Genomic DNA, 14515 nt, shown 5'->3' with positions numbered 1-14515 from the left:
AAGTCAGCATATTTCAGATTTTGGAATAAATGACATTTTCACAGTGAAATTAAAAAAAATTACCTAACAACAGGCGCACATGTGAATATTACGAGCACTAAGACATAATTGATGCCCACCAGTGCTGGGCCATGCCACCCTGTCACATCTGAGTGACATAGTTCGAGTGGGTGTGGAGTTGGGTTACCTGTTCGTACGCTAAAATGGCATTCTACGAAAAAGTTTCATATTTCGGAGCTTTTCGGATTTCAGAATTTCTGATAAAGGATTGTGTACCTGTACTTCACTACTGTGGTCAGTAACATTTCTCTCCAGGACTAGACCTACATTTTGCAGCTTAGCAAGATGAACTTTGCAGTGATTCCTGAAAAATTCTAAAAGTGAAAACTGGATCAACTAATGGTATAAATCCTGGTATCATGTTGAATGTGACTGATTTTTGGCTCAATAATGCAAGACTTAATGGAGAAATTGCAACGTTTTTCTGTGGTGTCATCAGTAGTTATCAAAAAGAAAGCTGTTAAAAATTAGAGGCAGATTGATTCTGGCTATTAATCTCACTTTGTAACCCATTTGTAAACTAAAATTTATAGCTAGTTGTTTTCCAAATCTATCACCCATTTCACTTCTGAACTAATAATGAGCATAATTCATGTGTTTGTGGAGCCAATATCACATTTTTAAGTCTTATTCTGGTGTTTTCTCCTTGTTTGTTATTTGATATGATATAAAGCCAGAAAAGTTTGGAAATACTCTACAGGTCTGACATCAACCGTGGAGACAGAAACCAAATTAATTTTTCAAATCATCAGAAATGTTCTGATGAAAGGCCATCAACCAGAAATATTAACTTTCTTTTCTCTCTCCATGGATGCTGCCTGATTCTGTTATGCTTGGGTGGGACCAAGCAGCCATCTACCTCCACATTGACTGCTTGAATTGCCTTGTGACATCAGCACAGTGTAGCTATTTGTGTCCCATTGCATTCAATAGTTTTGTTTGAAGGGGTGTCCCTTAGAACAAAGCTGTTATGTTCTCTTAAATTTGAAAGTTTGAGACAAAAGGGCTGGGAATACTTTTGGCTTAAGGACTTTCATCCCTTCTGCCAAATTTATGCAATATGATAAATTCATAGTATGAATTATGGAAGAGGTATTTCTCCACTATCCACAAACAACAACTGGAATGACATGTTAAGGGTCACTGTTGATAAGTTAGCAATCATCAATGTTGCAGGTTTGAGTACCACTCCTTCTAAAAGCTGGTTTGAATTAGTTGATGCAGATACTTTCTGATCCCTCGACAAACCTGTACGTCTGGGAGAAAATTAGACTGAAAATAACAGCTGCATTCACACTGTAGGGATTCTGATTCCCTTCAGATGGGTAGTGGAAGTGGTTGCTCATCATTTGATCAGTGGTATAAGCAGCATGTGGCTTGCTAGTTCGAGAAAAGTAGTTTTCCAATGAATTTCTATGAATTGTTGCTGCAGACTCAACTTGACAGCAAATCATACAGCTAATCACCGAGGCATACTCACCCAGTCAGATTTATTTTTCCAAAGGCTTCAAGCTATGCACACTCTCCGATTAAATTAATCGGTGATTGGTATAATCTTGGCATATGAACCTATGTCATGATCTCTCTAGTGACCACTAAGCTATTGTGAAAAAAACTCTGGTTAGTTGTTGAAAGGATAATTCAATAACATTTCATGCTTAAGACATAGAAGTTGAAGGGTGAGTAGAATCTCACCTGTTTCCCCTTGAATCCAATGGGATAGTTTGTGTCCACTGGACCGAACAGACAAGCCTTGATTCAAGATCTCACTGTACAGTACCTCTGACAGTGTAGCACATCTCCATTGCTACCATTGTCCTTATGGTTTATGTTGTAGTTATAATGTTTTATTACAGACATCTTTAATTTGCATTTATAAAATGCCATTAATGCAAAAACAAAGCTACAAATATTTCAAAGATGTATCATCTGAAAATAAATGCATGCCAACTCAAACCATGGATGCTGCCTGATTCTCTGATGCTTGGGCGGGACCAACAGCATTGACTGTTTGTTTGAATTACCTTGTGACATCAGCACGGTGTAGTTATTTGTGTAGCTATTTGCATTAAAGAGTTTTGATTGAAGGGGTGTCCCTTAGAATAAAGCTGTTATGTTCTCTTATACAGGTTTCCTATTACCAGTTAGAATATTGCTATTGATGCGTAATCTGTAAATATTTAAAGAAATTACTAGAATCCATTATTAAGGAGGTTATAGGAGGATACTCAGGAATTGGGCAGAGTTGATATGGCTTTGTGAAAGATGTTGTATTTATCTACCATATAGTTCTTGAAGCAACAGGCAAGATGAATAAAGGGGCAACTCTACCTGTGCCTTACTAATTTTCTGAAGACATTTCATGAGGTTCCATTTGAAAGGATGCTACATAAGATAAGAGCACATGGTGCAAGAGGTAACATATTAGCATAAAATAAGAATTACATTGCCAACTTGGAGCACAGATAATTGGGTTGTTTTCAGGTTTGAGAAGCTGTAACTCTGGAGTGCCACAGGAATCTGGGGACCTCAATTATTGACTTGGATAAAGAGACCAACATTTGCTATGATGGATATGAAAGTAAGTTGTGAGGAGGAGCTAAAGAGTCTGGTGGTTGTGGTGCATAGGTCAGAAGAAGTTGGTATGCAGATATGGCAAATGATGACCAAAATAAATGGAATATTGACATTTGTTGCTGGAGGTTGTATATTGAAGTAGGGAAGCCTTACTGGAGCTGTGTAGGGCTTGGATCTGGAATGTTTCACGCAATTATGAACTCTATTTTTTTTTTAAAAAAGGCTAATTGATCATTCCTGGAAGGAAAAACTTATCTTATGCTGAAATGTAAAACATATTGGTCCTGAACCCATTGGAGTTTAGAAGAATGAGAGGTGATCTCGTTTAAGCATAAGACCTTGACAGTGAATGCTAAGAGAATGTTTCCTTTTATGGGAGTGTTTTGAACTAGGAGACGTGGTTTAGGAATAAGAGGCTTCCTTTTTAAGTTAGAGGTGGGAGAAACTTTTAGGTTGGTTTGTTGGTTATTCTTCTGATAAAGCAGTACAACGTGAGTCATCAAACTGCTGGAGAATAAATTCGATATCTTTTGTTAGAAAAGGGGGGGCATTTGACATTTTTGGGGACAGATAGGAAAGTGGAGTTACGACCACGTCTAGATCAGCAACGATGCCATTGAATGTGGAAGCAGTCTTGAAGGTTCAAATGGCTGCCGCCTCCTCAGTCTTGAATTCCTAAAATATCAGTTTGTAGCGCACATATGTAATTTATCTAATACAGCCCTGGAGTTCTTTTGCAAACTGTCTTCCTGAAATTTAAGAGCTACTGAATGAATACTTGCCTAGCACTTAGAGTCATAGAGATGTACAACACGGAAACAAACCCTTTGGTCCAACTTGTTCGTAGATATCCTAAAATAATTTCGAGCCATTTGCCAGCACTTGGCCCATATCCTTCTAAAATCTTCCTATTCATATACCCATCCAGCCTCCTCCACTTCCCCAGGCAGCTCATTCCATGCATGCTCCACCCTTTATGTGAAAAGGTTGCCCCATAGGTCCCTTTTAAATACTCCCCACCCCCCCGAAACCCCACCCAAAATATGCCCTCTAGTTCTGGACTCCCCAAACTCAGTGGAAAGACCTTGCCTATTTACCCTATCCGTGCCCCTCATGATTTTTCAAACCTGTATAAGGGCAACCCTCAGCCCAGCCTATCCAGTCTCTCCCTACAGCTCAAAATCTCCAATCCTGGCCACATTCTTGTAAATCTTTCCTAAATCCTTTCAAGTTTCACAACACCCTTCCTGTACCTTTCAATGCCACTTGTTATTTTTAAGCAATCTCAGATATATCAACGCTGAAGTGTTGTCCTTGCCAACAACCTGAGGATTTGTATCAAAATTGGAGGAGCTCTTTCAGACTAGTTAAACATGCCTGTCATAATCAATTCCTTACAGAGAATTATACTTTACAAACCAGGCAGCACCATCTCCATCCCTGGGTATTCTGTCCCACAAGTAGGACAAAGCCAGCAGAGATAGCAGCATACTGGTATACAGTTCGAAGGGAACTGGCTGGGAGTCCTCAATATTGACTCTGGAGCCTATGACATCTCATTTATCAGGTCAAACATCAAGGAAGCCTGCTTAGAATGTCACCACTTTACTCCTCAAAGCAAGGCACAAGTCATAAAACTGATAGAATACTCCCCACTTGTCTGGATGAGTGCAGCTCCAACAATACTTGAGCTTGGACAAAGCAACTTGACTGCCATCATATGGGGACATCTATTATTGCGAAACCTTTAATCCAGAAACTCAGCTAATGCTTGAGATTCGGGTTCAAATCCCACCACAGCAGATGGTGAATTTGGATTCCGTAAAAACAAATCTGGAATTAAAATCTACTGATATCCTCAGCAAATTGCTGGTTGCAGATACATCTATCCATGACAGTGTTGGTAGGAGAGGAAATTGCATAGTCCTTGTGTAGACAAAGTCCTGCTTTTGCATTGACAATGTTCTCCATTGTTTTGTGGCAGTATAACTGTGCTAAATGGGAGAGACTTAAAACAGATTTGGCAACTCAAAACTAGATATTCATGAGCTGCTACGGGCCATCAAAAGCAGCAGAATTGTACTGCAGCAGAATCTGTAACCTCGTGTCGTGGCATACCAATTCTGGTACAAGGGAGGATGCAGGACCTAAAAATGAGGTATCAACTTGGCAAAGCTACCCAGCAGGGTTATTTGCATGTCAAACAGCATAAGCAAATGACAGGCACAGTTAAGTGAGTCCGAAGGATCAGATTTTATCTCTGCAATCCTGCGGCATCTACTTGTGAATGATAATGAACAATTAAACCACTTGCTGGAGGTGGTGGATGCTCCACAAATATGCCTTTCCCCAAAACATCAGTGCAAAAGATAAGGCTGAAGCATTTGCAAGTTTTCAGCCACAGGTGCTAAGAGGTTAATCTACCTCGACCTCTTGTAATGGTCCCCAGCATCGCAGATAAGTTTTCAGATGATTCTAATCACTCCATATGATATCAAAAAATGGTTGGAGGCACTGGATGCTGCAAAGGCTACGGGTCCTGTCAGCATTCTGGCAATAGTGCTGAAGACTAGTGTTCTAGAACTTGACGCTCCCCTAGCTAAGCTCTTTCAGTACAGCTACAACACTGGTGTCTACCCAACAATGTGGAAAGTTGCCCAGATATGTCCTGTACACAAAAAGCAAAAAAACCTAATCCGGCCAATTACCACTCCATCCACTGTCATCAGTAAAGTGATCAAAGCTGTCATCAACAGTGCTATCAAGCAGCCCCTGCTCAGCAATAACCTGCTCAGTGATGCCCTGTTTGGGCTCCACCAAGACCCCTCAATTAATTCTTGACCTCTTTACAGCTTTGGTTCAAACATGGACAAAAGAGCTAAATTTCAGAGGTGAAATAAGAGTGGCAACCCTCGACATCAAGATCACATTTGACTGAGTATAGCATCAAGGAGTCCTTGCAAAACTGGAATCTCTGGTTATTGGGCAAACTCTCCACTGGTTGAAGTTGTACCTGACACATAGGAAGATGGTTATGGTTGATGGAGGTCAGTCCTCTCAGCTCCAGGACATCTCTGCAGGAGTGTCTCAGGTAGTGTCCTACAATGTTCTCCCTAAGTGCATTGAAGGTCAACTCACAGCAGGTCGACTGCAGTGGTTCAAGAAGATAGTTTATCATCACCTTTTCAATGGCGACTAGAATTGGGTAGTAAATGCTGGGCGGGCAGTGATACATGTGTCCCATGAATGAATTTTAAAAATCCACAAGCCTACATTGTCAATATTGCCAATGCTCTATGTACCATCCATGTCATGGACTGCAGAAATTTTTTGAAAATAGGCCTCACATTTTAAGCCTTTCTGGGAAACTGATATTTTGAACAAATAAGTGCTGCTTTTCTCCTCCCTGTCAAAAGATGAGCCACAATTTAAATCTCCCTTCTGCAAAGGCAATCTTTCAATTTAAGCCTAACAAAAAGTACAGTAGATGGTTGGAAGCAGACCGTTTTGTGTTTCTGTTCTAAAAGTGCAGTTTGCAGTGATTGTTAGTGACACTAATTTCTTGTGTCTTAAGAAAACTTAAAGAGCTTACCACAGATGGTCATAACAGTCCCCTTTCTGCCATCAAGTCATATGTGCGTTCATTTTTCCCATTGACTCAGTGCAAAGTGCTCTGAAATTCTTGGTAATGATTCAGTTTGATGCTCTTCTCAGAATTCACTGCAATATGTATCAATTTCTCACCATACTAACGTGTTGGTTTCCACGGTTACTCTCTTCCTTTTTGCTTCTCAAATTCACTCCACAATTTACCAGAACAGTTGTAGCATTCTTTTTTTCCTGAAGACCCCTGTGATTTGCCTTCTTTGCCTTAAATGTTCTTTTTACATTAACTTGATGTGATGCTTTTCTTTCCTGCAGCATCTACCTTGTAATATCTGTGACTTAGTGTAATAGTCTTCTTTTCTTGTAGAAATCCATCATAACACTCGTTTTCGTAGACTTACTGCAGTGTTTCTCTCTCCCAGAAGCCTGACATCATCATTCTACCATCAAGTTGCTGATATTTTTCTCTCCCTTTTCTCTATAATTTTCCATTCTCATTGCTTGCACGGATTTGTTGTGACAGTTATTTCTCACAGGGATTCATTGTGATGCATGAGATGCTCCTGTTTCACACACTGACCCGTAAACATTGACTTGTGACCTCAATAAATTCAAGACTTCATTAGGTTGTGTTCAAACCTGTAGGTGACTTCCTCTTAGAAATTTAATTTGTCAAGTTCATGACAGATATTTTTAAGGTGTGAATATGATTAGCTATGTAACCTAAATGTTACAGTAAATTTGCATTATTGCAGAATTCACTATTTAAAATGTTTGGTGGAAAAAGTATGAATAGATTTTGTAGTTGTAAATGTGTTACATAACATCTTGTTCTGTCTATTTGTTTCGTGTAAGTTGACATATTTAAGATTTCAGCAACCTCTCAGCCACTTTGTAAGGGATTTTTAAATTTATGACAAAATGAGTTCATTTCATTTTGTTGCAGATGGAGAATATAATTTTCTGTTGCTTTCTCTCTCTTTCTCCTCCCCCCCCCCCCCCCCCCAATCTTGAGAGGAGCAAACAATCTATGGACATGTTCCAGTCTATAGGTGAACTGAACTCAGTGATTTATAATGACTTGCCCAGGGTACAGAGTAACCTTGTAAGTTTGGAATCTGTCTAAGGACTTGCCCACATTTTGTGTTAGCTTACTGCAGTTAATTGTGGGGCTTTAGGGAGGGCAGAATGTGTGTAATGCCACCTCAGCAGAATGATGCATTGTGTCGCATAGCTCAAAGCTGTTGTCTTCTTAAAACAGTGTGTTCCCCTGACTTAGCCGAAAGTGAGGACTGCAGATGCCGGAGATCAGAGTTGAAAAATGTGTTGCTGGAAAAGCGCAGCAGGTCAGGCAGTATCCAAGGAGCAGGAGAATCGATGTTTTGGGCATAAGCCCTTCTTCAGGAATGAGGAAGGTGTGCCAAGTAGGCTAAGATAAAAAGTAGGGAGGAGGGACTTGGGAGAGGGGCCTGTTTGGCACACCTTCCTCATTCCTGAAGGAGGGCTTATGTCTGAAACATCGATTCTCCTGCTCGGATGCTGCCTGACCTGCGCTTTTCCAGCAACACATTTTTCAGCTATTCCCCTTACTCAGTCTTGAGCTCTGATAATATATTCAAACTGGTAACCATCTGCTGGTAGTTGCAACAGTGGACAGAACTCTGTGCACTGGGTTTTATTGCATGGATGTGAGTAATATTTAATGGCTTGTTTTCTAGCACTGCTTAACTGATGAGTGACAGTATTGAAGTTAAGTTTTAGGTTCACAAGGGCAAATATTGAGGAGTAATAAATTAATCAACACTGGCAGTTGGCTACTGAAGTAGGTTAAAATCTGCATTTTGGGTTTAAATTTAACCACTTCCTTTTTTTGCCCCAAAAATTAATCTTATTGCACTTTTACATGCTGTTCTTTGGCATCAGCCACAAACCTGGTTAGTGATGCAGAGTGACACCAACAGTGACAGTTCAATTCCCACACTGGGTGAAGTTACCGTGAAGGTTCCACCTTCACATCCTCTCCCCTCCTGAAGCATAGTCATCCTGGCATTAAACCATCATCAGTCAGTCCTGTCTGATAAAGAGAGCAGATCTGTGGTCGTCTGGGAGTGTAGTGAGGTTAGTTTTACTATTACAATCACAGAGGTGTGATTAGCTTTTACAACTTTATCAATGACACGAACTCTAACTTTCCACAGTCTGTTTCAACCCTTCATTGTACGCCAACAAGTCTTGGATAAATTACCACATTCTTCTATTAAACGTTCGGAAGATGGAAGCTGTTACTTTTCTTCCTGTCACGTCACCCCAACCCACCCATCACAGTCGCAGGTTGAAACAGCTTGCTTGGAAATTCAGTGTCCTGTAAACTGCAAGCTGAAGTTCCAAACCCATAATCTATCCTTTACAAAAAAAAAGCCAATTTCTCTCTGCATAATGGGGCCTATGTTCATTGCACATCTTCCTCTTTGTTATTGAAAGCTTCACCTTTGTCTTTGTTCTAATGCACTCTGGACCAGAGCTTCATCCTTCATATTCTGTAAAATGTTTGTTTAACCAAAACTGTGGTACCATCATTATCATATGATGAAACCATTTTCTTTCTGTGTTGGTCACAGGAGCCTAGATGAAATCAACTTGGGCAACTGCTTGCCTGCTTCTAGCTAATAGATCCACAGCTCATAGATTTGCACAATCCTTAGTATATTTTGGCAACAATACTCAAGAATGATGTAAGGATAAGTTTTAATATGAGAATTTAATGTGTCACTTTCATATAGTGGCTGTTTCATTTCACAGGTTAGTTTACCATTTCTTAAAATAAGCAAGAAGCCATTTTACTTCTGCCTTTCATCCATGCTGTGTGATTTTTTTCTTTCTGATCTTTTATGGAATATAATTTAAAAATGGGGAGCTTGTGCATTTATTAGTGTTGGGTTTTAAGAGATGCTCCTCAATGTAGAGAGTAGGTATAGCGTATTAGTAGTTGAGCAGTGCTTTGCCACAGTATGATGGGCATGCATACAGTTACATTACACCACTTGAGAAAGTTGTATTAAGCTTAAAAAAAAAAGTGGCACTGCCAATGCCCCAAGTCCAGTTGATTATGATTAGATTTCCTACAGTGTGGAAACACGCCCTTCGGCCCAACCAGTCCACACTGACCCTCTGAAGAGTAACCCACCCAGACCCATTTCTCTCTGACTAATGCACCTAACACTATGGGCAATTCAGCATAGCTAATTCACTTGACATCTGTGGACTGAGAGGAACCTGGAGGAAACCCACACAGACACGGAGGGAGAATGTGCAAACTCCACACAGACAAGTTAACTAGTTTTTCTGAACTAATTGCACATACTTATGGAAACTGGTATAAAATGGTAGTAAATCATTATTTCAACCTTAGATTTTCTGAAAGTGGAGAATTTTGATGAGCCAGGTGCTGGCAAGTTGGACAAGATTAGGTTGGGATATCTGTTTGTTTGGCATGGACGAATTGGACTGAAGGGTCTGTTTCTGTGCTGTACATCTCTATGACAACTTGCAATGTAAAATAGCTTGACATTATTTGATACAGCAACGTTAAATGGTCCTATTGCATTTGGATTTGTTTCTGAGATTGTCGCTGTTATTGTTTTCTAGTTCTTTCTTGATATATCTTTGTGTTCCCTTGTGCATGTGAAAGATAGTGGAAAGTTATTGATGTGTTATATTAATAGAGGGAATGGTTAGTGGGAGATGCATGATAATTTCAGAAAAGCCATTTAGTGGTTTTGATTGCTTAACTTAATAACTTTCTACCAATCAAATGTCAATGGCAACAACTTAATTGATCAATTGCTTCATTCGCATGTTAGTTGATATTAACATGGTAAAGAGTACTATGCAGATAATATTGATATATTTCCTATCTATAAGAATGCTAATGAGTTTGTTAATTTTTTAAGGCTTATTAGCAGGATAATTTCTCCAGATCAGTCAAAAAAAGGAAAACATCCAGGCTTGTTGGAGATCACTATATGGGTGTGCTGGATCTTGGAATGCATCTGAGAGATGCATTTTTTTTTGTTCATTTGCAGTTCATATCAGTTATTCATTTCCATAAGATTATGTGAATATAAAAGGACAAACTATTTATTGCATTTGTACATTTAAAGTGGAAAGGATGATCCAGTTTTGAAGTCTAACACTGTTTCTCCTTTTGTCAGTGGAAACAATCCTTGGATTGACAGGCGCTACAATGGGGAGCCTCATCTGTTTTGTTTGCCCAGCACTTATCTACAGAAAAATCCAGAAGAATAGTTTCATTTCGCAGGTTAGTTTACTAATTCTTAAAATAAGCAAGAAGCCATTTTACTTCCGCCTTTCATCCATGCTGTGTGAATTTTTTATTTCTGATCTTTTATGGAATATAATTTAAAAATGGGGAGCTTATGCATTTGTTATATGTCAGAATATATCGCCCACAGTTCTGTACCCTTGAATAGTGCTGTGAAATTCAATTGGAAAAATGAAGTACCTGACTGACATCGTGAATATTATTAGAATGTGTTACTCCATGTCTACACACTTGAGCTGCTGCATCCGTGTTTTCAAGTCTTTAGAAACAGCAAATAATATTTAATTTCCTTTTTCAAAGTGTTCTGACAAAATTTTTAAGCATTATTTTTAAAAATCCATTGCCTCTAGTTCAAGTTAGTTTCTGACAAATAAAGAATTTTAAAAATCAGTTAACCCTGTAATTCATGTAGTACACTTTTGATTTCCCAATCTGCTTAGAAGTGTTTTGTGTGATCTCTGTGTGGCAGCTAACTCACTTTTTGTCCTCGTCACTTAAATGTTCTGCAGTAGTAGCAAAGTGGAAGTTGAAAGTTTCTGTCCACTGCAAATATGCCCTTCTGTGGAGTGATGTTGAAATAGAATTTCAAAAGTCAGTCATTTTGCTCTGCTTTGCCAATTTGTCTGAAAGAGACTTTGTGAAGCACAGCTACCTTTGTGGTAGGAGCTGGAGAACACCTGGATATAAAAATAGTTTGAATTAGGAAAATTGATATTCAATTTTCATTATCAGTCAAGCTATGTAAGTTCAATGGTAGTTGCCAAAGGCAGTTCTAGTCAAGATGACAGAATAGTAGTGAAAGATAACTGGTATTATTCTTTTATTTGCAGTAGATTGAATTACATCAGTGTCTTACCAGATTTATATGTACATAATTTTTCTAGTTTAATTGTCCTAGGGCAATTGCAACCAGAAATTCTTTCCTAAGCATCTGTTTTGGTTGTCCCAAACGATACAGCTGTGTTGTCATGAGGACTGAATTTCACTGACAGCTTTAAAATACATGCATTGCATTTAATCATGTGACAATAAAACAGTCTTCGAACATTTAAATTACAAAGTAGAGTTGGAGGAAGAGAATTCATCTTGGGTTGTTAATTTACTTTAATCCTCTCTTCATTGGGGTAATGTTTGGGGTACTTGACATCGGTTAAAAGTGGCTCAAACTATAAAAATAAAAATGATTAAAGTAGTTCACTGGAACTGAAGCGATATATCCACTGATATTATCCAGTTGTCCTCAGTGACTGAAAATCTTGCCTGATGGTCTTTACAGTTGGGTGGCATGGTGGCTCAGTGTTTAGCACTGCTGCCTCACAGCACCAGGGTCCCAGGTTCGATTCCAGCCTCGGGTGACTGTGTGGAGTTTGCGCATTCTCCCTGTGTCTGCGTGGGTTTCCTCCAGGTGCTCCGGTTTCCTCCCACAGTCCAAAGTTGTGGTCAGGTGAATTGGCCATGGTAAAATTGCCCATAGTGTTAGGTGCATTAGTTAAAGGGAGTTGGGTCTGGGTGGGCTACCCTTTGGAGGGTCGGTGTGGACTGGTTGGGCAGAAGGGCCTGTTTCCATGCTGTAGGGAATCTAATCTAATAGTGTTGCAACTTGTTTTTGTGCTTTATAAATTGTATTCTTCTCTACCTATTTACTTTTATATTTATTTTACTTCTGTAATATGGTATTACAATGTACATTTTCCAAAACTTGTTTCAAAGGTGCTTAGTTTCTTATGGACTTAAAACCACATGAAAATATGTTTCCCTTTGTTTTAATTAAGCTAAAACATGTTTAAAAATATTCAATAAGTTGCTTCCTTGAACTGAGGCCAAACCAACCAAGCACTTTGCATTTTCTTTTAAATGTCTCATATTAGTGTATTCATGTGGGAATTTTATAACTAGAGCAAATTTAAAAAAAGACTGTCTTTGTCTTTGATCTAGTCACTGAAGTTATACAGTCTAAATAAAGTTTACAGTAAACCAGCTAGCTATATTTTCTTAGTGACCAGATTATTGCTTAGTACATACGTTTAAATTGAAGACATTTTTGCTTTTTTCTAAGAGTAGAACAATTTGACTATCTGGGCAACAGGTTTGCAATGACAGACGTTGAGGGAAAACAGCAATTCACATAGTTTTAGCCATTGGTCAGGCAAGCCTACTACTAACCAATTAGTTTATCCAATGTGCTAAGATACCAAGTTACTAATACTTTTAATGTGTCACTGTTTGTGAAATAAGTACTTTTTTAAGACAAATTTGTATTCCAGTCCACTCTTGGACTGGCTGCAACATACTGTGTTGCTAACTCTTTCACCTGTTCACTATGTCACTCTTCAAATTGTGAGTTTATTCAGAGTCGAAATGAGAAATAGAAACAAAGGAGGGTAGATTTAATCCTCAATCTGCTCAAGTCAACTGATTTCAAGTAGAACAGGTAGCAATACTATATTTGATGCTAGTACCTTTATTTTGATAGAAAGACTAGCCAAGTTTTCTGTGATCACTGCTACGAGTGCCTGTGGATAATTGTTGAGGGAAGCAGTGTAATTTGTTGTGCTATTCACACATTTAAATAGTTTTTCAAACTTGATGCCAAAGTTCAGACATCAAGACTAAGAATTTGGCAGTATGCAGAGTTATCCGTGCTTCTGGAGCCACTGTGCAGCAACATGAGAGAAAAGTGGAAGGAGGAGCTTCCATAAGTGCAATGTCTTTTGCTTTGCACCAGTGCTTTGTTTTCAAAGTGCAGTCATTGTTATGTCAAAAAATGTTACTGCTAACTTGCATACAATGACGACCCACACATAACAAATAAGAAGCAGTCTTGAAGGTCACTACAGCAATTATAAAATGACCAACAAATGGTGTGCAGGCAGGAGGATGAAAAAAGTTAAAGATCATTTGGAGGTTGAGTTAGTTCTTGGTTAACATGCCTGATGATGACAGATTAGATGCTATATAGCATTTTAGTCATGTCTCATGAACTTGACTGAATTCTTTGAAGAAATAACAAAGAGGATTGATGAGGATGGAGCAGTAGATATGATGTATATGGATGTCACTAAGGCATTTGACAAGGTTCCTCATGGGAGACTTGTTAGCAAGGTTAGATCTCACGGGATACAGGGGGGACTCACCATTTGGATACAGAACTGACTTGAAAGTAGAAGAAAGAGGGTGGTAGTGGAGGGTTGCCTTTCAGTCTGGAGGTGTGAGACTAGTGGTGTGTCACAAGGATTGATGCTGGGTCCACTGCTTTTGGTCATTTATATAAATGATTTGAATGTGAACACTGGAGGTAAAATTAGTGAGTTTGCAGATGACACCAAAATTAGAGGTGTAGGGGATAGCAAAGAAGGTTACCTCACATTACAACAGGATCTTGATCAGATGGGCCAATGGGCTGAGGAGTGGCAGATGGAGTTTAAGATAAATGCAAGGTGCTGCATTTTGGAAAAGCAGATCAGAGCAGGACTTATACACTAGTAGTAAGATCCTAGGGAGTGCAGCTAAACTAAGAGACCTTGGAGTGCAGGTTTATAGTTCTTTGAAATTGAGTTGCAGGTACATAGGATAGTGAAGACGACGTTTGGTATGCTTTCCTTTATTGGTCAGAGTATTGAGTACAGGATAAAGGTAAAAACAATGACTGCAGATGCTGAAAACCAAATACTGGATTAGTGGTGGTGGAAGAGCACAGCAGTTCAGGCTGGTGAGGGAGCGGCAGTGAAGGAGGCCCAGGACCTCCATGTCCTCGGCAGAGTGGGAGGGGGAGTTGAAATGTTGGGCCACGGGGCGGTTTGGTTGATTGGTGCGGGTGTCTCGGAGATGTTCCCTAAAGCGCTTTTCTAGGAGGCGCCCAGTCTCCCCAATGTAGAGGAGACTACATCGGGAGCAATGGATACAATAAAATGATATTAGTGGATGTGCAGG

General features: G+C 39.3%; 1 protein-coding gene across 1 annotated transcript in view; it reads left to right on the top strand.

Annotated features, from left to right (window-relative positions):
* The window catches only part of slc38a10 (solute carrier family 38 member 10), a 129656-nt gene that overhangs the window by 36089 nt on the left and 79052 nt on the right, over window positions 1-14515 (top strand). Inside the window, exon 10 of the mRNA XM_072558580.1 lies at window positions 10455-10561. Within this exon, the coding sequence (XP_072414681.1) occupies window positions 10455-10561 (107 nt within the window). The remainder of the gene's footprint in view (window positions 1-10454; window positions 10562-14515) is intronic.

This window comes from Chiloscyllium punctatum, chromosome 39 (assembly GCF_047496795.1).
Source record: "Chiloscyllium punctatum isolate Juve2018m chromosome 39, sChiPun1.3, whole genome shotgun sequence".
In the NCBI taxonomy this organism is placed as follows: Eukaryota; Metazoa; Chordata; class Chondrichthyes; order Orectolobiformes; family Hemiscylliidae; genus Chiloscyllium; species Chiloscyllium punctatum.
Note: the sequence above shows the minus strand (reverse complement) of the source record. Positions and strands in the feature narration are given on the sequence as shown.